This window comes from Clupea harengus, unplaced genomic scaffold (genome assembly GCF_900700415.2).
Source record: "Clupea harengus unplaced genomic scaffold, Ch_v2.0.2, whole genome shotgun sequence".
NCBI classification, from domain to species: Eukaryota; Metazoa; Chordata; class Actinopteri; order Clupeiformes; family Clupeidae; genus Clupea; species Clupea harengus.
Genome location: NW_024879656.1, coordinates 55001 through 76983, shown reverse-complemented (window position 1 = coordinate 76983; position 21983 = coordinate 55001). Strand labels below are relative to the sequence as shown.

General features: G+C 46.0%; 4 protein-coding genes across 7 annotated transcripts in view; 1 reads left to right on the top strand and 3 right to left on the bottom strand.

Annotated features, from left to right (window-relative positions):
• Positions 1-55: 55 nt before the first annotated feature.
• LOC122129481 (protein FAM83A) lies at positions 56-2684 on the top strand. The gene is made up of 4 exons (XM_042704398.1): positions 56-963; positions 1073-1240; positions 1435-1559; positions 1675-2684. Exons 1-4 carry the CDS (start codon positions 451-453, stop codon positions 2585-2587), a joined length of 1719 nt encoding a protein of 572 aa, XP_042560332.1. The 5' UTR covers positions 56-450; the 3' UTR covers positions 2588-2684.
• A 44-nt stretch (positions 2685-2728) lies between these two features.
• Positions 2729-5422, bottom strand: zgc:101716 (uncharacterized protein LOC492784 homolog). Its single transcript, XM_042704399.1, has 6 exons — positions 5178-5422; positions 4983-5078; positions 4658-4804; positions 3700-4028; positions 3399-3531; positions 2729-3138 (listed from the first exon to the last, which is right to left on the bottom strand). Exons 1-6 carry the CDS (start codon positions 5280-5282, stop codon positions 2953-2955), a joined length of 996 nt encoding a protein of 331 aa, XP_042560333.1. The 5' UTR covers positions 5283-5422; the 3' UTR covers positions 2729-2952.
• A 111-nt stretch (positions 5423-5533) lies between these two features.
• Positions 5534-11926, bottom strand: LOC122129479 (zinc fingers and homeoboxes protein 1-like). The gene is made up of 3 exons (XM_042704396.1): positions 11504-11926; positions 10618-10923; positions 5534-10383 (listed from the first exon to the last, which is right to left on the bottom strand). The coding sequence occupies exons 2-3, from the start codon at positions 10781-10783 to the stop codon at positions 7997-7999; spliced, it is 2553 nt and encodes an 850-aa protein (XP_042560330.1). The 5' UTR covers positions 10784-10923; positions 11504-11926; the 3' UTR covers positions 5534-7996.
• Positions 11927-12532: 606 nt separating this feature from the next.
• LOC122129477 (ATPase family AAA domain-containing protein 2-like) overlaps positions 12533-21983 on the bottom strand; it is a 16692-nt gene continuing 7241 nt past the window's right edge. For 2 of the 4 annotated variants that reach the window (XM_042704391.1, XM_042704394.1), the window contains 19 exons: positions 21761-21849; positions 21394-21553; positions 21197-21287; positions 20227-20544; positions 19483-19603; positions 19051-19237; positions 18274-18459; positions 17878-18013; positions 17473-17669; positions 17050-17209; positions 16754-16876; positions 16372-16515; positions 15698-15987; positions 15383-15542; positions 15009-15200; positions 13891-14394; positions 13527-13660; positions 12994-13122; positions 12533-12689 (listed from right to left, as the gene is read on the bottom strand). In XM_042704391.1, the coding sequence (XP_042560325.1) occupies positions 12657-12689; positions 12994-13122; positions 13527-13660; positions 13891-14394; positions 15009-15200; positions 15383-15542; positions 15698-15987; positions 16372-16515; positions 16754-16876; positions 17050-17209; positions 17473-17669; positions 17878-18013; positions 18274-18459; positions 19051-19237; positions 19483-19603; positions 20227-20544; positions 21197-21287; positions 21394-21553; positions 21761-21849 (3354 nt within the window). In that variant the 3' untranslated portion in view covers positions 12533-12656. The remainder of the gene's footprint in view (positions 12690-12993; positions 13123-13526; positions 13661-13890; positions 14395-15008; positions 15201-15382; positions 15543-15697; positions 15988-16371; positions 16516-16753; positions 16877-17049; positions 17210-17472; positions 17670-17877; positions 18014-18273; positions 18460-19050; positions 19238-19482; positions 19604-20226; positions 20545-21196; positions 21288-21393; positions 21554-21760; positions 21850-21983) is intronic. The other 2 variants (XM_042704393.1, XM_042704392.1) reach the window with 2 other exon arrangements.

Genomic DNA, 21983 nt, shown 5'->3' with positions numbered 1-21983 from the left:
TGTTCCTCGGGTGCTTCCCTTAATTTAACTCAGTCAGCGTCAGGTATTGTGTATGTGTGCGGGGAAATGAACACAAAGCAGACCTGGCTTCTGGCTAAGGTGGGGAGCAGTGAATTGCGAAATCATCCGCCTGCCTCCTAAAAATGCTGATCAGAACTGACAGCCTCTATTCATATCTGTCGCAAAGCTTCTGCTCGCTAAGTTGAGGCACGCTGTCCCCCGGGCGGTTCACCTGTCCTGTTTTTGATCGCGCCCGCAGACCGATTCGTGATAACACATTGCTCCAAAACATGACATGCTGTACTCCGTGTTGCTCAACGAGGTAATCAACGAGCAGAATGCTCCATAGATTATTCTAGTCAGCGCATTTTTTCTCGGTTAAAATATAATGATCTATATAGGACAAATTTCAGAGGAACAAGTGAATCCCAGGGTCAAGTTGAGGTAAATATGGACTGGAGAAATGATGGGTTCTCCACTTTCCAACAGTCCTACCTCCAACCTAAACCTGTAGGCAAGGTGAGGAGACGACTACAGGGCATGCAATTTCGGTCTCTCCATGAGGCCAGCGTTGACCTAAGCCACAACGAGAGTGCTCGCCTGGCTACTGACGCGCTGCTGGATGGTGGCCTCGATGCTTACCATGAGGCCCTGACTAAAGACGGAGAAGTCGACTTTTTGTCCTGTAAGGAGAAGGATTACATCCTAGGAAATCTATCGGACACAGTGTCCGGCAACTCAAAGGACGATGAAGATAATAAGGATGCACCGGAGGCATCAGGCTCTCTTTGTGACTCCCAGACGTATTTTCCGTCGGCTACAGAAAGCACCCCAACGGAGGTGGCAGTGGAAGACTGGAGTCATCATCTGCAGGAAGAAACTTCTGTTGATGTACACTTTCAAACCAATGGCTCTGCACGCATGAAAGATCTGCTGCGTGAGTTTATTAGCAAAGCCACTACGGTAAGTTGTCAGGTATTTGCAAAAAACAAAACCTCATTGTATTGCACGTAACAACACAAAAATATTTCATTCTAAGATCAGTCGGTTGACTGAAAATCTCTGCATACAGGTTCTGGCCATAGTCATGGATACGTTCAGCGACATCGAGATTTTCTGTGATATACTGGAAGCAATGCGGAAGCGCAATGTTTTCGTCTACCTTTTACTAGACCACCTGAACCTACCCATTTTTGTAGAGATGTGTAACAATCTACAGGTCAACACTTCCCATCTCTCAGTGAGTTGTCTGTTTCTTTTAAATCAAAATCATTTGAACATAATGTATTATTTCACTTTCTTGATTCAATTCACAAGTTAACATCACAGCACAAAATATACCACAATATGGCTACAAGAACGTGATAAAGATATGGATAGTTATTTCTATTGGCAAGACTAAAGAATGGCTGACAAGTAATCTTTATCCTGCAGAGGATGTCTGTTCGCAGTGTGCCTGGGGAGACGTACTGTGCCAAGTCTGGGAGAAAATTCACAGGTCAAAATCAGGAAAAGTTCATCATTGCCGACTGCACACAAGTGCTTGTTGGATCATACAGGTACCAGAGAAGCTCATGATCTTACCTTTAGGTACTATATCGATCAACACACAGATGAACACAGATATAATGATTTGTTCCCATTGTTCCCCATCCCACTGGTCTTCCTCCTCAGCTTCACTTGGCTGTCGTGGCAGGTGCACAGAAGCCTGGTCATGCTCTTTAAGGGTAGTGGTGGGGTCGCGCCCTTTGACCTGGAGTTCCGTCGACTCTACGCAGCCTCTATGTCGACGCAAGAATTCCCTGCGACGGGAAACCTCCACAGTCTCCAATTGTACCTGGACACCAAGAGTATACATACCCAGCCAGCCACGGCAAGCTCCACCACCACATCAGGAGAACAACAACCAGCTGTCCAGCATACAACTGAACCCAGGCAAGATGTCACCGCAGTCCTAGGACCCCTACGATTACCCAGCCCTGAAAGCCAGTTGAGCTCCACAACAACACAACCTAGATATCAGACGGTGACATCCGCCCCGTTCAAAGCCCTGCCTCTGAGGCCAGCTCCAGCTGGACCGGGCCCCGGGCTTCAGCAGAACCCCACCACTGCTCTCATGCCTCCGAGGCTTCAGCAGAACCCCACCACTGCTCTCATGCCTCCGAGGCTTCAGCAGAACCCCACCACTGCTCTCATGCCTCCGAGGCTTCAGCAGAACCCCACCACTGCTCTCATGCCTCCGAGGCTTCAGCAGAACCCCACCACTGCTCTCCTGCCTACGAGGCTTCAGCAGAACCCCACCACTGCTCTCCTGCCTACGAGGCTTCAGCAGAACCCCACCACTGCTCTCATGCCTCCGAGGCTTCAGCAGAACCCCACCACTGCTCTCATGCCTCCGAGGCTTCAGCAGAACCCCACCACTGCTCTCATGCCTCCGAGGCTCCAGTGGCTGTTCACCCAGCGCCACTCGTCCTTCCCCAGGAATCACGGTGTGTCAGCGTTGCCCTGGCGACCCGCCGTCACCAACAGCAACTACCCTTTTTCCGGTGTTCCGCAGACAGCACACTGGTCCTCAGCGCTAAAATGACTTGTGCTTGGAGCAATGGAACACAGCTATGTACTAATATTGTGCTTGACTTCAATGTTTCTGCATTAGCCAATTCATTATTCATGATGTACAGTTAAGGCTTGCATGTTTTGAATTTATTGTGAAAACAGTACAAAAAAGGTTGGGCAGGCTCTTTATTACAGAACTTAAAAAAAGATAAAATACATTAATTTATGCTTATATGCCTGAAAACATAAAAACAATCCAACAGCACCATTCCATGAAAATGTACTCGTACAATCTTTACTCATTCCAGGTCTGCTGACCCTTACAAACATGAGATATGCATGTAAATATTTAAACTACTAAATAAATACATTAAGTGTGTCTTCTGGAGCACCTCGTCACCTGGCCTCCTGTGTCCTGTCCTCTGTACCACTGCCTGGTCCCTCTTCCTCCTTCAGCAAGCCTGCACACACCAGCCCGTCCCACCAGTGCTCCTCGAAGTCCTTCACGCTGAGGCCAACGAGACTCTCCCCATCATGGTTCTCCTCCCTCATTGTCTCCGGGTTGAGATCTTCTGACATCACCTACGGCAAAATGTTTACTTTGTGGGTTATTTATTTCCGCTCTTGTTATCAAGAAAACTAAAATAATGAAACTTAAATTTAAGACCAAGGATTACTGAAGGCAAGAGGGTGTAAAAACTTTTAAAAACATGCCAAATGACTGGATAGCAGGTTTTACCCTCTTACAGGTAATGGGCAAACACTGGCAAGCTTAATTTGGCTTTGATTGCTCAGCCTTGAACATGACTGGTCAATAAAAAACATATTCATTTGTGACTGACCTCTTCAATGACCTGGACGGTTCTCTCCGAGGGCTCCAGCCTCAGCAGGGCCTCGTCCGCCTCCAGCACTGCTCGCTCGCTGGTCTGCAGCACGAAAGAGGACTGCTGGATCCGCAGTATGGCCACCAGCAGCCTGTGAGAGCAAAACCACGTCATTCTATCCTCTGGCAGCAACAGCTCAGCAATGCATACCATCAACATGTAAAGATATAATGAAAACAACTAAATGACTAAAATACAGAACTGTCACAAGGTTGTCAAGGTAATCCAGCTGTAGAGGGAACCATAGAACCACCATCACCTTGTTCGAATGAAACCCATGCAGGCCTTCAACCAGAGCTCCCTCTTCTCCCTCTGAGGCTCCATTGGCCCCGTCTCCTCCTCGGACCTCAAAGGACCCGTGACCGGATCGGCTGAAGAGGCGCCAGGTGAAGCGGTGGCGCCGAGGGAGTCCAGCCGGGCATGGCAGACTGCGGCAAGCTTGAGCCAGTGCCAGGGGTTGAACGGGTGGAGGGAGCACAGCTGCTGCATGAGGCCGACGGCAGCCCTGCCGTTGCCGAGACTCTCTGCGATGCTCAGTTCCATTGCTAGGACGCAGCTGAGCTGGCAGGTGTTTGATGCCTCTTTCCTCTAAAGTCAGTCAACATAATCCGATATAAACATGATGCCGTTTTTAAAGTGTGTCATGCTTCCACGTGTCACCCATGCAAAACTGTTTATGACTAAGTAAATGTTTGAGTAATTCACAGGTATTTTACACATGAAAAGAAAAGATCCATTAAGAATACTCTGGTCCAGAAAAACATACAAGCACCCTGGAAAATCTGCCTAATTCTGCCACCTAGTGTTTCAACTCCGCTACGTAAGCCCCCATGACCCAGGGAACTTGTGCCTTTGAAAGTTGCATGGGAACTACAAGCCTCAAATTAAGCTGGTTGGTTTTGAGTGATCAAAACCAACTGAGCTTTGAGTAAAATCTTGAAAAGTTTCTGGAATGAGAACTGTGATGTAGTGCTAATTCTTTTCTACAGTTAATGTGCTGAGACACCAACTGGAGATGGGGATCTCTAGGGGTTTGTGAGCAGCAAACTTCATTGTAAGTGTCAAGCTGATTTGAGGAATAGGCTATTAGTCGCGTGTAGCTCTGCTCCATCACGTAAACCCCACAAAACACGCTTACAGTGTGCGGTGCTCAGAAATGTATTAGAAAAAGGAACCATCAGATACACAGCGTAACCCTCTGACGTTACAGATCTTACAAGTTTTTCCGTTAGTTCCTGAGCTTGCTCTGGTCTGCCAAGTTGACAACTGCAGCGCGCCATCCCCTCAAGCACATCCCGCTTGATTGCCATATTCCCACCAACAGGGATAAGTGACAGGCAAGTTGTGTAGTCACTTAAGGCAGTCTAGGTTCAATGCATAGAAAAAACAGCATTGTAAAATTAAATAAGCCTATTTAAATCGAATTATGCACATTCAAAAAAGTAAAGCAAAGCTCTTCATACCAGACAAGGTTTAATCGCTAATGATTGAGCAGCAATAGTATGTTTATAGTGAGGGAATATAATGTATCCTGATGTTTACCTGGTACTGTTTCCGTCTGTATGCCAGGTCGGCCCGAAATTTGTAGACTTTCTGTTTCTCCAACATATCGTCGGTATCAGCATCTTCACAGAACCACTTAATTGGAAGGGATTATAATAAGTCCGTAGTTCATTCTATTGCACCTGGTTTTCTTTTAAGAATCTTGAATAAAATCATCCGTGCCTCTAAACTTACCTGAGCTTCACAGAACTTAGCATTGTAAGAAGGAAGAACGACCGAGACCCTATTTCTTGTTTCCGCAAACACGGAGTCGTCGAAGTTGCTGCCCAAAATCTCCATGTCTAAACGGTAGCATTGATACCTCAATGTAAAACTATTCACATAAAATACCCTCGAAAGCACGTTCAACTCATGTTATCCTGCTCTGTAAACAGTACTGTCGCATGTGACGTCCCACTGAAGATACTCCGTCAGGAAACAAGTGAATGAAGAAAGGTTCCTACTCTTAAACGCGTCCATCTCTGTAACCCAATGACTGAAGGCCACACTCTTGCTTTTTAAATCAAAATCAATCCGCAGTGAACACAAAACAATTTTTCATTCAAATTTATTTGTTTGATCCTCAAACAAGTATAAAATATATATTTTTTGTCTAAATCAAGCCACAGCCTAGAAGGACAATTCAATTTAAATTAATAGCATTGCACAAGGCCTATGGCTCAGGGGAATAAAGCTTTTGACACTGACAGCAGAGGTGCCTACAGAACATCCATCCAGGCTCATTAAAATCAATGACAGTGAAAACAGTTATACTTCAGTGATGGTTCCAAGTTTCTGTAACTTTGCTGAGCATTTCAAAATGCAATGAGCCATTAGATTCCACACTGATATCTTTTAACAAATACATTAGTCTTAAGTCTAGTACCAATGTGTTCAGTGTGAAATTACTTTGTTGAAAGGCCAACAGGTATTTTTCATTAAAACCCACCAATTATTCTGCACTGACACAAATTCCAAAATAAAGTGTTTCTAGAAGCAATTAATGATCAAACTAGAGAACAAGCTTGCGCAACCAGTGGACTTCTAGGTTGAAAAATAGGACACAAGGGGTTAAAATTATTAGCTACTATGTTAAGACAGTACTTACCACCACACACTCATTACCTCAACTGTACAATATGGTAGTATGGTTAAAGGGAACTCTACCCTACCAGAAAAATGCACTCGGAAGCTAAACTAAAAACTGAAATGATTCAAATGAGTTCAACTTCAGATCCGAATCTACATCAATTCCTCTTCTGAAAAGCTGCAAAGTCACTTGTCTGCACTGATTACTTTCAATCATCCACAGCATACCATAAAACTAATGGAGTAAATTCAAGGTGGGTTTCATCATAATACATATAAACATATATAAAACTATTAAAAACTACTTGTAAAATTTGGGACCATAAAAGACTGTATGTACAAAATGAGCAAACCCTTGTCCTGTAACTAACTGATGGTTATTGCATGCTGTACTGGGAAGTCAGATTTTCAGTAATGCCAATATTGGTAACATTTTCATGCAAATAGAATGAAAACCAGAGAGCTATACCATGCTTTATGGTAGCGAGATTCTACTTAATCACTTTTAAGTCATCAAATCCCAGAAAAACTATACTGCGATGCACGTAAAAGTGTCTTTTCAAGGCAATTATATTGATCTTGTGGATGAAAACTTCAGAATTGTGTAGTTGAAACCATATTCATAAAAGTAATTTTTTTTTTTTGGGAGATTTTGCTGGATTCATTTCATCTAGTTGAATAGATCAATACCATTAGAACACACACTCTGAAACACACACAAAGGTAGAGCTTGGTGTGGCTTCCCGAGACAAGAGAGGAGAAAAGGAAAACGAGACGAAGGAAGAGAGAAGCTGTACAATCCTACATCCTACTTTGCGAGAAACAATAGAAAGCAACATGCAATCTAGACACAAATTAGAAAAGACTGGCTTTGAAACAGTCCAGTTGAGTCGGCTCCACTCCCCCTTACACACAGGCACTAGGCAATTAACTGTTTTACATGATTATCATACTAAAAAAAACACAAAGACAATGCACAGGGCAATTAAGAAGATTAAAAATACCATCCACATAGTGCAGGTCTGATAGACTACAAGCAGCTATAGCCACAGCTCTTCATTGGTTGTTTCTTGGTTGTGCTGTTTCACTTTACAGATCATTGTCAGTATAAGGTGGGATAAGGTCATATACGGTCTTCTCTTAGCCACTCGACAGCTTTAGAGGGCACCAGAGGCTAAATGTGTTTTTTTTTCCCCTCTCTCTCTTGGTGCATAATCTTATGTTAATAAATGTTTGGTCTCTCAAAACCATCAGATGGTTCTTGAGAATTAAGGTGGCTAGTCAAGTGTCTCTCTTTTTAAAACCACTATTCAATAATACAAGTGGTTGACAAAGTGCCTAATTGTGTGTGGACCTGCCAGCTCTTGGCTCTGGAGACCGCACAAATCATGCATACTCCCCCTAGTGGACACCTCTCCTTAGCACAGGGGAGCAGAACATTCAACAGAGTAGCTTTGGCACCACAGGTCCTCCTTGCAAGTAGCAGACAAACCCCTTTACAGTAATCCTTCCCCTGCTCCCTCTTTTCAGTACATAAGCAAACGGTGTTCCTAAGGGGGAATCAAAATACATTTAGTAATCATAATTCAATTGCACGTGTGTGAGAAATGTGCTGATTATGTTTAGCAGATACTCAAATTCGTTTGATTAGAATTCTTCATGTTGTGAAATACTGCTATGGTTTGAGTGGGTTTCTGACAATCAGTGTTCAATTCGTTTTTTTACTCGAATGGTTGTCATTATTTTCAAAGCGTGAGATCTAAACACAGGCCTAAAATGCTTGAATGATTAGGTGTGTAAGGTGCAACACGTGAGGGTGGCAGGTAATAGTGGGAGTCTCACAGTCAGGCAGTGCTTCTTAAATCACACTGACGATACTGAACTTAAACATGTGCTGTATCCGTCGGCAACCGCCATCTGACCCTTCACTGTTCTTCAGAACCCGACTCAGTTTTTCTGACGGTCTGTGGAGGCTCCCAGGTTTCACTGTCGTCAGTGTCGTCGTCGTCGTCTTCCTCCCCCTCACCCCCCTCCCCGTCACCGTCCCCACCGCCGGTAGCAGCGCTTTCGGCTTCGGCTACCGCCTCGCTTTCTCCCTGCGACTCGTCCTCCTCCTCTTCTGGCTCCTCCGCTCCAGCTGTGTCCTCGAAGGGATCCACGCCTGTGTCTACTTTCCTGCGGATCTCGGTGAACCACTCCCTTACCTGCTCGTAACTCATGTTAGACTTGGCCACCAGCTCGTCTAAGTCTTGCTCATTGAGGAACTTGTGCTTTAGGTAGTATTCCTTGAGGGTATCTTTGCCGGTCTTGAACTTGATTGGTGGGGGTTTCTCGAGGTCGGCGCTCTTCTTGGGCCTCCGGCTGCGGGATCTCCCCCAGCCCCGGTTCCGCACCCTCCTCTTCCTGTTCTTGTTACCGCCGTTCATGCCCTCGACGTTCCCACTCTGGTAGTAGAAATACCACTTGAGGTTCCCGTTCTTCCAAGCGTACCGGGTGTCACCGAACCAGTTGACTATGTAGGACCTTGGCAAAGCGCTCTCCTCAGCCAGCTTATCGTACTCTTCAGTGGTCGGCCACTGCGTGCGCACAAAGGCACTCTTCAAAACGTGCAACTGCTCAGGGGTTTTCTTCGTGACTTTGTCTTTGCTAGACCGCCTTGCTCCTGGTGGAGTCTGGCTCCCCTTTCTGGACTCCCCCTCAGACTTGTCACCTTTTTGGTCAGTCTGGTCTGCCGTTGTCGCTGACGCCACCACAGAAGGGGTTTTCCGTTTTTCTGTGAACCAGGCGTCAATCTCTCGTCTGGTGAGTTTGGTTTCTGCCCTTAGTCTATTCAGCTCATCGTCTGTGGGTGTGTCACCTTTCTGGTAGCTCTCCTCCAAAACCACCAGCTGCTCAGGAGTCTTTTCTTTAAACTTCTGGAGCGTGAAGTCAGGGAAAGGGTTCCAGGTCTTTGCACGCGTCTCCTTCTCCTTGACCGGTGAGGGTGTGGGGGACTGAGGTGTCTCATCACTGGAATCAATGACAATGGGACCACTGTTGTTGTTAGACCGGGCATTATCATGGAAAACTATGACGTGACTGTTCTTGGAGTTCCGCTGGTTGTAACGCGTGTCACTGAACCACTTCTTGATCTCGCCCTTAGTCAAATTCGTGAGTTTCATCAGACGAGCGATCTCTGCGTCACTGGCAAACTGATTTTTTAGGTAGCTGGCCTTCAGTTCTGCCAGCTGCTCCTTGGACTTCTTGGGCCTCATACCAAAGTGGTCTGCACTGAGAGCCGAATTCTCCTGTGGGGTAAGGGATGGGGGCTGGACCGTAGTAGCTCTCTTGGTCTCGCTCATAGCAGGGCTGGCCTGACTACTGATAACCTTAGGGGCTTGGGCTTGAGTGGGGACCCCTGCCACGGTCAACGTTATAGGGGTGGATACAGGTAAGCTGTTGGTCGTGCCCACCTGAGTCAACACCAGGCCTGGTTGGCCCACTATCTGGCACGTCTGCAGGATGGACTGCAAACCATTGGTGGCCGAGAGATGATGAGCTGGAATAACCGTGATGGTCTGAGGCACCGTGTGCACGGTGCCGTTGAACTGCTTCCGCCTGGCATCCTCCACCTCCTCGGGGGTCCAGCTCACGCCGTGCTTCAGCCGCTGGGCAGAGAACCAGATTTTGATCTGCTCTTCGCTGAACTTGGTCTGAGCGGACAGCCCCATGATCTCCGAAACAGACGGATATGGGAACTTCTTGTAGGTGTTGGCCAGGACTGCGTTTGTGTCCATGGCAGTGTTGTAGGTGGGGATGCTGCTGACGGGGATCAGGAGCTGAGCTTGGGCACTTTGCTGAGCCTGTAAGGCAGAGAGGACCTGGGCCAGGCCGGCAGGGAGAACCGTGGCCTGGTTGAACACTGTCTTCTTGGCATCGGCCACCAGAGGACTGGGAATGTTGACGAGGATATTGGACTTGGTTGGATCTACATGGATCTGGCTTAGCATCTCGACAGGTATGGGGGCCACCGCAGACGACGTGTCCATGGGCTCCGGTTCACCATCACTGTCCGGCACGGTGTCACCCTCGTCCGCACCTTTCAGTGACATAGCAATCCTCTTAGGCTCTGATTTGCTCTTCATCTTCATGATCGGGGTCTTGCTGAGTGAAATGCTGGACGCTGACGGGTCTTCGCTGTCCTCCATATCAGGCTGAGAAAAGCCACCCTCATAGGTGAGGTCTGGGGGTGAAGGATCCAGGATAGCTGTTTGACTTTGGCGTTTCATGCGGGCAAAGCTGTCCTCACCGGTGAAGTGACGCCCATCATGCTCTGAAATACATTTACAACAACACAGTACTGAAGAATTAGCAAAGGAATTTCTCTGTGAATATAGCCTCATAAAGAATCAAAGAGTCAATGTCCCATACAGCAGCGAAATGTGAAATGCATCTAACTACGAATCTGCAAGATCATCCCTTGTCTAGTTGGACATAAACTGGCAACCACCAAACTGACAGGTGAAATCATTGAATCTTGTGGAAGCATTCACAACAGCCCCCTCACCTGGTTCCAGGTCAGCAGGTGGGACAGCTCCCTCCGTGGGCCCCGCCTCTGTGATGCCCATCCCTGCTCCCTCACCTGCGTCCATGGCCTCCATGTCTGGGTCCTGCTCCACGACATCTGACGGGAGGACCATGCAAGGGGTCGTGGACTTTCTCCTGCTTGCCATTGAGCTTACGGCACGGAAAGAAAGCTGATTGAAATGTAAGTGTATGTGTGTGTGAGGGGATGTGTGTACTGCCCTGTCTGTGAGACAGCTGGCCTCACACGCCAGTGGCCGGTGTTATTTCAATATTTCATCTGTATTTCCTGCAAAACAAAGAGAGATCAAACGTCATTTGAAACACCATGTCTCTACGATTGGAGTAAAGTTAAAGGTATTTTTTCACAGGTTTTTGTCTATGAATGTACTAGCACACAATTATTTTTCTGAGTTTCAGTGCACATGCACGGTGTGATTCTTTTATATATCACTCAATCTGTCTGATTTGCTCCAAGACATCATTCTGAAGCACTGATTTTAAACACATGTTGACACTGTTAGAGGGATCTAGAGAAGCATGTACGTATGGACGTTAAAATGTAACTTGCGTCTGATCTCAAACGTGGTTGTCTTGCTAACTGTTGACGTTATGCATTGTGGGCTAAGTAAAACCAGGCGTGCAACATTATGCTACGTGCATCCAGCTCAGGAAGTATTAACATTCAACAGTCAAACCCATTATTCTCCCTAGTGAATCAACGCCAATACTTTCAAGCTAACATTGGCTAAATGGAAATATGCGGGAATATTTCAGACAGACTGTTTTATTTATAACCACTTGAAAAGAATTTATAAACAACTGACAAACGTTCTACAGTGAACTGTGATGCTAGCTACCCAACTTACCGGGGCAGACAGCCTCAGCCCTTGCAACACAACGGAGGATTCAATGCTGCCTACTGCGACGTGTCTTCCGCTCTTGTCTGCTTGTTGCCTCCCTGCGTTGTTTCAGAGGTTCAGGCTGCAGCAATGAAGCTAGCTCGCTAGCTTGCGGGTTCTCGGAAGCTGTGGAGGCAGCGAACTGAGTCTACCGCTATCTACAGTCTCAGAAAAACACTGTACATGTTTCCATTTGAAACAGTACAAATTTCACTGATCGTTCTCTGAAGCCTGAGCATTAAGTCGGGTGGTGAATGGCTCACCTAACTCGCTGCGAATGCATCATGTACTCGATTGAGATATTGATAATTTCTGTTCATTTTAATGGCAGTTTTTAATGATCAGGCGTCACCACTGTCAATGTACTACGTCGTTACGTCATAGCCCGGCGACTCCCCGCCGTAACTTAAATGGGTCGTGAAACCAGAGTTCTTGTTATTAATTGCCCCCGATGCAACTCCGCTGTAGTATGCAAACTTCATTTTCATATTGATCTAAAACGTGGTATCCTTTAACTTAGTCATACGTGTCGGCTAATCAAATATGTAGATTAAATGGCAATGTGCAGCGAGTAATTTTGATGGGGAAAAAAAAAAACCTTCCATATACAACAATGTAATTATGATGTTTAGATAAGAGGAACACTTCCCGATGCTACTCTGTATGATACACTTGTTGCAGTGTGCACATTTCAGGCCTGGTAACATTTGCACTTCTTAACATTTCCTGGTCCACTAAAACGTAAGGATATGTCTAAAAGCACAATTGGGAAACATCTTTTCAGTTTTCCTGCCCACTTGCACAATTCTTGTGGGTCCCGAGATATTTGTTTCTGTGTGCCTCATGAAATTCAGTATTCCAGCATAAACCGTTGACACTGTTCTCCACATTCATTACTACATTACTTCAAGTTCATTCGTCATTTTATCACTCTATCTAAATTATTAATGCAATGCTTGTATTTAATATTCAGCATTCCAATCCATGGAGACGGTATAAAATAGTCAAAAAAGCTTTAATAAGACAAAGAGACATATATACACCAACAAACACTACCAAAATAATTAGCAAAATATAATATAGTAAAAGGTATTATCCACAAAGTCGAAATGCTACAGATTTATTCAAAGTCCTCAATTTCATTCTCCATTTCCTGCAAGAAAAAAATGAACCAACAGTTAGTTAAAATCCCGCTTAGCCATTCACACCGTAAAACACATCTAAATGAAAACTATAAACTTTATGAACTGATTCTGCATGATCACACATTTATCCAATTATTATTATTATTTATTAACGATTCTTTTTTGGCATTTTTAGCCATCTGGCTGTGTCCCAAACTAATCTGACCTAACATTTTCCCCAGATGAATACATATAATTGACTTCACAGCTGTTACACCTACTGCAAGCAAGCACACTGGGTGTCTTAACATAGCAGGCTCCAGCACTGCATACCTGTAGAAGTGTGGTCTTGTCATACTCCCTCCTGTGCCGGTACACACTCTGGCAGAGAAGGGCGTAAAGCTTCTCCATGCGATCCACCTCATAGCCCTCCGTCTTAGCAACCACTTTATGCAGGAGATCCTGAAAAAAAAAAAACGCAGACACATAATTTACTTTACTCACTCTTAATATGCAAATACAAATTATGCAATTTCACCAACTAACTAGTTCCTCTGAATATGTTGGCCAGGAACAGCATTTGATCCTATAACACCCAAGCAACTCCACCAGGCCTTGAATAAGGTCTGCAGTGCTATAAAAAAAGAAAACACTGGCAGAGCACACACAGGCTCGTAGGCAAATCATTTCACTAATTTTAATTTGATTTTACTGTATTTTAATTCTATTTATATATTCATTGTTGAGTTCCTGCCTTCAAAACCATCTTTAATATTTGCAGCTAGTTAAGAAGTTTGAGAAGTGCTATAGAAATAAAGATGTCATAAGGTTTGGGGTCAGACCTGAAGCAGGGCCAAGATGCCTACCTGGAGCTTGTTGTGATCCACCAGCAGGGGCGGGGTCTTCTGCCCCAGGATCTCCATGGCTGCATCCAGGCTGATGACCTGCTGCTGCTGCACCTGGTTCTTCAGGGCCCTGGTCATCCTCCTCGTTCCAATCTCTGCAAGAACAAGAACACTGATCTTACACTGGGCTCATATGAGGATAGCACCTCAACCTTCACGACTTCAAAATGGGCTCATATGAGGATAGCACCCGACAACATAACAGTCAAAATACACACTAACAGTGCTTCAAAGGGATTCATTGTTTTATAAATAAATGAACTTGTTTGAAATACTTTCAGTTTGTTTGAAAAGGTGCTGAACTAATACGACTCGATCTACTGACCTTTTTCTGTGTCTTCTTCCACCTCAGGTTTGGCCGTTCCAGGCCCCTCCCCCACAGCCTCAGACTTCTCCGTCTCAGCGGCCTCAATCTCCACGACTTCAACGGCCATCTTCTCAGGCTCAGACGCAGCCTGCTCCTCTGACTGGTCTCCGCCTTCAGTAGGGGTGTGGCCATTCATCAGGGCACCAGCCAATGGGGATGGAGGATTGGCATCTCCCTCCACTGCACAGGGGCCAGCATCCTCGGTCTCCATCACTGCACCCGCTTCCGTCTCCACAGCTACCGCCTCCTCCGTCTCCATGGCAGCAGCCTCCACACCGTTCACAAGCTCTGTCGATGGAGCCTTCTCAGGCTCTTCCTCTCCATCTTTGTCCTCTTCCTCGTCCTCATCCTCATCCACAGATTCGGCAGCGGTGGAGTTGTCTCGGGACAGAGAGTAGGACTTCTTCTTGGTGAGGATGCCACTGCTCCACCTGCCTCTCCTCCTCCTTTTCTTCTGAGCTGCTGAGATTTAGATATGAATCACCCAAAAGGTAAGAAATTCTGATCAAATTCATTTTTTTTTTTTTTCAAAAGCTTTTTTCAACTATTATCAACTATAAAGTAAGGCCAGGAATGGTCAGGACATTTTCTGTTCAGTTTTCTTTAAACAACATTACAGGATTACTCATGATGACTGCTATGAATATTAACAAGAACCTGTGATTTTGTTATATAATATACAAAATATATAATAAAACTAAGGCATGACATTTTATTTCAACTTAATTTCAATAATTCTAATATGGATGAAATGACCATATAAGTATGGTTGTGAAAGTTGTCAGAAACGTGTGAAATCAGATGACGCATCCAAAATAAGCGTTCCTATGTCTCCATTGCGCACACACACACACACACACACACACACACACACACACACACACACACAATCAGATGACATATCTAAAATACTTTAAAACAGACAAAACCAAAAATATTAAAATACCAAAAGAGAAACAAAAGTATTTTTTTTACTCACAAAACAACAATCCAACAGCTAGACATCTTTTGTAAAAACAAATTTTTTTTTAAAAAGATTAAAAAAAAAAGTCGTGATCTATATAAAGAGGACTTACCCGGTCGTTGTGGCGTAGTTGTCACTGATGCCTCTTTGCCAGAGGGTTCATTGCCTTTTGAGTCGTTAGCCCTCCTACTACGAGATTCCTTGATCTTTTGGCAAGACTCCTCCAGGCCCTCCTCCGTCTCAGCAGCGATGATGTCGTGCACCATGGTCTTAAGGGCCAAAGCCTGCTTTCTGATTAGTCGACCTGATAAAAACAAAGACACTCTTTCAGCACTTCAGATATGTGAGCATTTATTACTGCATTAGCCTCAGAAAAAGAGAAAAAAAAATGATGTACTTATTAACATATACATGAAGACACACAAAACACACAACATCTACCAGAAATAGAAAGATAGCACAACTAAAGATAGTAGCAACACTAACCTTCAGGGTCTAGCTCAGGGTTATACTCAAGGGCATTCATCCAAATCAGATCCACATCATGGAGGAAGTCCTTCACGGTCACATATTTGTGCAAGTCGATGTTGGAGAGAAGCGTAGACAGATCCATGGGCTGCTTAATGACTGTGGTGTAGTCTGGAACCTACCAGGAGTCCAGCACAATTAACATCTCACTGAGGCACAGTCAACACCTCATTGACATCTAATGACAAACATCTTAACATGTATATAAATGAAAGGTCAAGTATAAAGCACTTAAACAAGCCATAAAGAAAATCAAATCATGACTTGACCGACCTCCTCTGGATCAACCGGCTCGGTGAAGGCTTGGAATCGTTTGTCTTGGGCCAAACGGTTGGTGACATCGCACAGGAAGAGGCGGAATTTCTTTAGCGTTTCCTCCTCCTGTTTGTCATTAGCGTCCACGGCCTCGGCCTTCTCCTCGTCTTCCTCTTCGCACTCTCCTTCCTCTTCCTCATCCTCGTCATCCATAGACTCCGCGTCGTCTCGAGAGTGAGAGGCGGACTTCTTCTTGGTGATGACGCCGTTGGACCAGCGACTCTTCCGTCGCCTCTTCTTGGAGGCTGCTGAAGATCAAAATCAGGTTTGCATCAAAGTCCCTTTAGTCCAATACAGTGAACATGCTAGTGCGCATTTGGCTCTCAAGTCCTTTAAGTGTTTCACAGATTCAAGGGAACAGATGCAGACACAGACAACCGCAGTCTTTAAGTTCAACTGCTTTGTGTTTTCTGTCCCCCTTGTGGAGAAATTTCACTATTTATAACGTCATCTTATCACGCTCCTATTGACGGCCAGCAGTGAGTGCACTTATGCACCAGTGCTGTGAGACTACGGGAAACAATGAAACTTGCTATTTCAAATAGAAACCTTGCTATTCAAATAGAAGCGTATCGTTATTTAAATGCGTGTCCAAAAATGAGATTTGCATTCTGCAACTGAAGCTCCCTTACGTGCTGAGCGTGGGGTGGATGCTGCAGAAGGCATGGCTGAGATGATGTCTTTGGGAGGGGCGAGGTCACCAGTGGTTTCCAACATCACTGGAGGTTTGGGCTGCACCTGGTAGTATGAAGGAGCGAACCTGGATTTGGTACAACCTGAAACAAAAAACAAACATTATATATTAACTTTTATTATTATTATTATTATTATTATTATATTTTTATATTATTTATATTATATATAAAATCACATCTTCATAGTCCTCATAATGCTCTTGAGGAGAGGATTATGAGGACTATGAAGATGTGATAACATTTCTATGAAAGCTTTTGTCCCAAGGGTTCAACTGTTGCGCATCATGTCAGTCAAAGACAGAACTCAAAGAGAAAGAACCTCTTTTGTGTCGCGACTGCTTGATTTCTTGACAGATCTTCTCAAAGTCTTCATCCAGTTGGTCCTTGATGATGGCGTGCACCGCATCCTTCAGGGCACAGGCGCGATGGCGGATCAGACGATCTGATAGGAAAACACACCATCACTGTTATTAGCACACAAACACACAGCGCATTGGGTTACCTCCTGGTATGAAATGTGCCGCATAAATAAAGTCTTGATTTGATTTGATTTGATTTGAATGAATTGAGTGTCGAAATGCGAAGAAATGAGCCCTAAGAAATGGCCTCAGTCACCTGAGGGATCTTTGTCTGGGTTGTATTCTAAGGCATTTTTCCAAATCAGATCCACTTCACGGAGGAAGTCCTCCACGGTCAGATATTTGTGCGAGTCGATGTTGGAGAGAAGCGTAGACAGATCCATGGGCTGCCGAATGACTACGGCGTAGTCTGGAACCTATAAGGCCACACATAGAATTATAACATGACACAATTCCTAAATAGTTGAAAGATATCACAATTTCGAAAGATAATAATTAGCATTTCCTGTCTGTACAATAATGAGCAACGGCAGTGTGTATTGCTATTAATAAATGGAATGCACAATTTATGACATCCACAGAGCATCTAACAGAAAGAACGTTGTTTACTAAAACTTATAGATCAACATATATATATATATATATATATATAGACTTCACAATATAAAGCTTCTCGCACCTCCTCAGGGTCTACAGGCCTCGTGAAGAGTTTGAAGCGTTTGTCCTGAGCAAGGCGATTGGTGACGTCTCGCAGGAAGAGGCGGAGCTCTCGTAGGGTGTCCTCTTCCTGTTCCTCCAGCAGCTGCTGCTCCTGTTCCGTGAGCAGTCGGGGCGGAGGCGGGGGAGCCACGGGCAACACCTCCAGCACCTGCATCACTGGCCGGGGGGGGGAGAAGAGAAGAGAGAGGGAGGGAGGAAGAGAAATATTTAACATAGAGAGAGGGTTGGCAATACATGTTTTGACATTGTGATAGTGCAAACAAGAGAAACTAACAGGTCCAATATTACACACACACAAACACACTCCAAAGAGCTACACAGTGTATTCTGACCTAGACTGATACATAAATGTCACCCAACCAACCTGCTTTCCTCTTAGAGGCTGGTGCTTTGGCTGCCTGGTTCAGGATGAGATCCTCAAAAAACCTGGTCCTTTCCTGCCGAGTGGGCAGTGGAACTTCAAACACCTCCCCGTACTCCATACGGAACAGGTCCTGCACCTGTAGCACCATAAACACACGCATTAAGCACACAATGCAATCCGATGAATCAAAGCAAGACATTGACTTCTTTAAAGCCTCTGAGATCATGCAGCTTGTTCTCCAGAATTCTAAACGGGGCTCAGAATTTTAAAGGGGCTCAGAATTCTAAAGGGGCCCTGTCTGTGGAGTTCTCGTGGAGGTCCTGAGGCGTTCCCAGAGGCTCCTGAGGACCTCCTGAAAGGAGGCTGCCTGATGCCGTGCTTGTGCTTGTGTCTTACCTCGGGCAAGAGGCCTTTGTACTGGAAGTTGCAGGTGGCCAGCAGCATGATCGGGGAGAAGGGAGGGATGTCGCTGAGCAGGCTGAGGAAGGTGGCCTTTAAAGCGGGGCCCACCGTGTCCCACCAGCGCTGGATGTGGGGGATGTAGAGGATGCTGGGAGCGGTTCTCTTCGCCTCACAGAACAGCTGCCACACAGCAGAGAGAGGGGAGGGGACGATGAAGTTTGAGCCAATAACAACAGAGGTAAGAGAAGATGGGTAGACCAATACGATACTTAAAAAAAGGGGAGGGGACGATGAAGTTTGAGCCAATAACAATACAGGTAAGAGAAGGTGGCTAGACCAATACGATACTTAAAAACCAACATTGTTTATTTGAACAAGGTCACTCACACTTGAGTGAAACAGCTTAAAGCCTGCATTTACTGCGTCCTTTAGCCAGTTATGGTCTGATGTAGGTTACTGCACTTGTGCTGGCATTCATTGATAGGAGTATGCCCATACTTCTCAGTGTAAACATATATACTGTATATGAGATTACATGTAGTTGAATTAATCTACATGGCAAAAATGGTAGTACTGAACTTAAACTAGTACTGTGCTTCTACTCATATAAAATGATATAGCAGATGACTTAATTAGTGCAAGTACTTCAATATAGTGCTCATCACTTCTTTCCTAAATACTTTCTCCATCAGTATAATACTGTACTTCACTAGTACTATACTAACTCCTAGACTAATAGTAACTACCACAACAACCAATAGAGGGGTGTACCTGAGCACAGGCCTCCTCTGGGGTGGTGCTGCTGACCCCGAACAGCACGGCCAGATCCAGGGTGTAGACGGTGAACTTCTCCAGGGTGTGGAGCAGAGCCGGGGCCAGGTGGGAGCTCTGTCCTGAGCCCGACCTCCCGCTCAGCAGCAGCCGCGGCCGGTAGGAGGTGGGCTGATTGAGGACACTCCTAGAGGGGGCACACACACACACACACACAGGCTGTTGGAAGGCTGTGAGGGATAGGAAAGTTCTGTTCTGTGAGAACTTTCCTTCAGATCAAGACAAAGTTAAAGGGCTAAAGTTGACTTAACAGAGTTTCAGTGTGGTTTTCACAGCATGTCACACACACACACACACACACACACACACACACACACACACACACACACACACACACACACACACACACACACACACACTCTCTGTACGGACCTAGTAAGACTTAGGAAACTCCTAGCTGCGGTGGCTTGCTTCGGGCCGTTTGTGATGCTCATTGGTGGACCCTCGTCGTCGCTGTACAGCAGCTCCTCATCCAGCATACCACTGGCCAGATCTGGAGAAGAAGAGCGTCAGTGAACATCAGCCAGGAGACACTAGGGCATCACACCATGCAGATCGAGAGAAGAGCGTCAGTGAACATCAGCCAGGAGACACTAGGGCATCACACCATGCAGATCGAGAGAAGAGCGTCAGTGAACATCAGCCAGGAGACACTAGGGCATCACACCATGCAGTTCAAGTAGCTGCTCTTTAGAACTTGATAGGAGTTAAACAGACTCTCATTTCCAGAGGACTGAAGGTAAGACAGGCCTGTGAAAAGTGCTTGGCTGGGTTACCCAGGCGTACACACCCACTCACCTCATAACACATTACTAGAAATGACAACCCGCTATTGTGCATTTACCTATACTGTTACTAGATAACACTGCACTACTTTAGACTTCGCCTGGCTCATTTATTTAAAAACAACAGAACCATTTCAGTGACACAGCCTCTTATTTCTACAGAGAATGCAACTGCCACTGCTACGTCACCCAAGACTACAAGACAAATGCAACCAAATAAGTAAGTGTGCATGGAGGAGTCTACTTATTTGAAAGTGTGTGAGTGTGAGTGCGTGTGTGTGTGAGTGTGAGTGAGTGTGAGTGAGTGCGTGTGTGTGTGTGTTGGCGTCACCTCCTCGGTCTCGGTTCTTCCTCAAGCCCAGCTCGGCGTGGGGGAACACCTTCTGGACCACCCCCAGGATGCCGTCGAGCGACGCGGCCAGCAGCGGCTGCACGATGTGCGCCAGCGCTTTGGCCGGCGACGCCACGGCCCGCTGGGAGGCCGGCACCATCTTACGCATGGCCGACACGAAGTCCCGCGCGCCCACGCTGATGGAGGCCACGTCCAGCTGCAGCTTCTGCGACGAGGCGTAGATCTGAGGGTAGCGGCGTCGCAGCGCACACAGAGCTGCCTCCGCACACACCGCCTTGATGTCGGCCCCGCAGTAACCTAGGAGACAGCGCAGTTTAAAGCACTGGAACCTGCTTTTACCCAGTGTATCATCACCCATATGACATGAGCAGTAACCTAGGAGACGGCACAGTTTAAAGCACCGGAACCTGCTTTTACCCAGTGTATCATCACCCATATGACATGAGCAGTAACCTAGGAGACGGCGCAGTTTAAAAGCACTGGAACCTGCTGTCCGTCCAAAACTAAAACCTTACATTCCTGTCGCTCACAGAAAAGAGTGGAACACTGCCCTTGTGACTGTTCAATATCAGCTGATTGTCAAGAGCAGTCCCACCCTCTGATTAACACAAATGAGAATAGTACTACTGAGTGGGTTGTATATGCTAGCAATGTTACACAGCAGTGTTGTTCTAAATGTTTCCAAGTGTGTCACCAGAAGTAACAGGTGACTGTGTGTCTTTATCAGAGTGTGTGGGGTACACAAACAGCTTTGTTGAGGGAGGAGGAGAGGCGTGAGGGTGGAGAACCCAGGGTGGAGCGCTGTTATCAGAGCTGTGGCTCAGGCACACCCAGAGAGAGGAGAGGAGAGGAGAGGAGAGGAGAGGAGAGGGGAGGGGAGGGGAGGGGGGAGGGGAGAGGGTTCAAACACAGAACTCCCCAGAGGAAGACAACACTAAGGTAAACCCACCAACACATTTGTCTGCCAGCTCCTCCAGGAAGGCCTCCGACGGCTGAGGGTTCCACTGGCGGGTGTGGATCTTCAGAATGTCTTTACGGGCCTGGAGAACCAACAGAGAGATGATCGTTAATACTTCATTTAGAAGTCTTTGTGTTCTGAAAAGCCTTCGTGGCGCTACGCTAAACTCGGCAGGCTCCAGCACTCACGTCTCTGTCAGGTAAGCCGAAGAGGAACTCCCTGTCGAAGCGTCCTGGGCGTCTGAGCGCCGGGTCGATGGAGTCCAGGCGGTTGGTGGCCCCGATCACTACCACCTCCCCGCGGTGGTCCAGTCCGTCCATCAGGGCCAGCAGCGTGGACACGATGGAGCTGTGGGTCCACACACACACACACACACACACACACACACACACACACACACACACACACACACACACACACACACACACACACACACACACACACACACACACACACACGATTCATCAGTCACGATCCATCAACACATCTGGAAACCTAAATGACATATCTCTCCATGGAATGACATTGAGAAGCAAACACAGGAGGAGGGGTCACCTGTGGATCTGGTCCTGTCTGCTGGACCGCACGGGCGCCAAGCCATCGATCTCATCAAAGAAAATGATTGCTGGACGCATCTGATAAGCCTTTTGAACAAACAATAGGGATCAAATTGAGCTTATTGATGACATTATATCATCAAAATGACTTTTAATGGTATACTTGTGTACTTTGTCTTATCAAAACTGCCAATCCAGAATAAATAAATAAATAAATAATT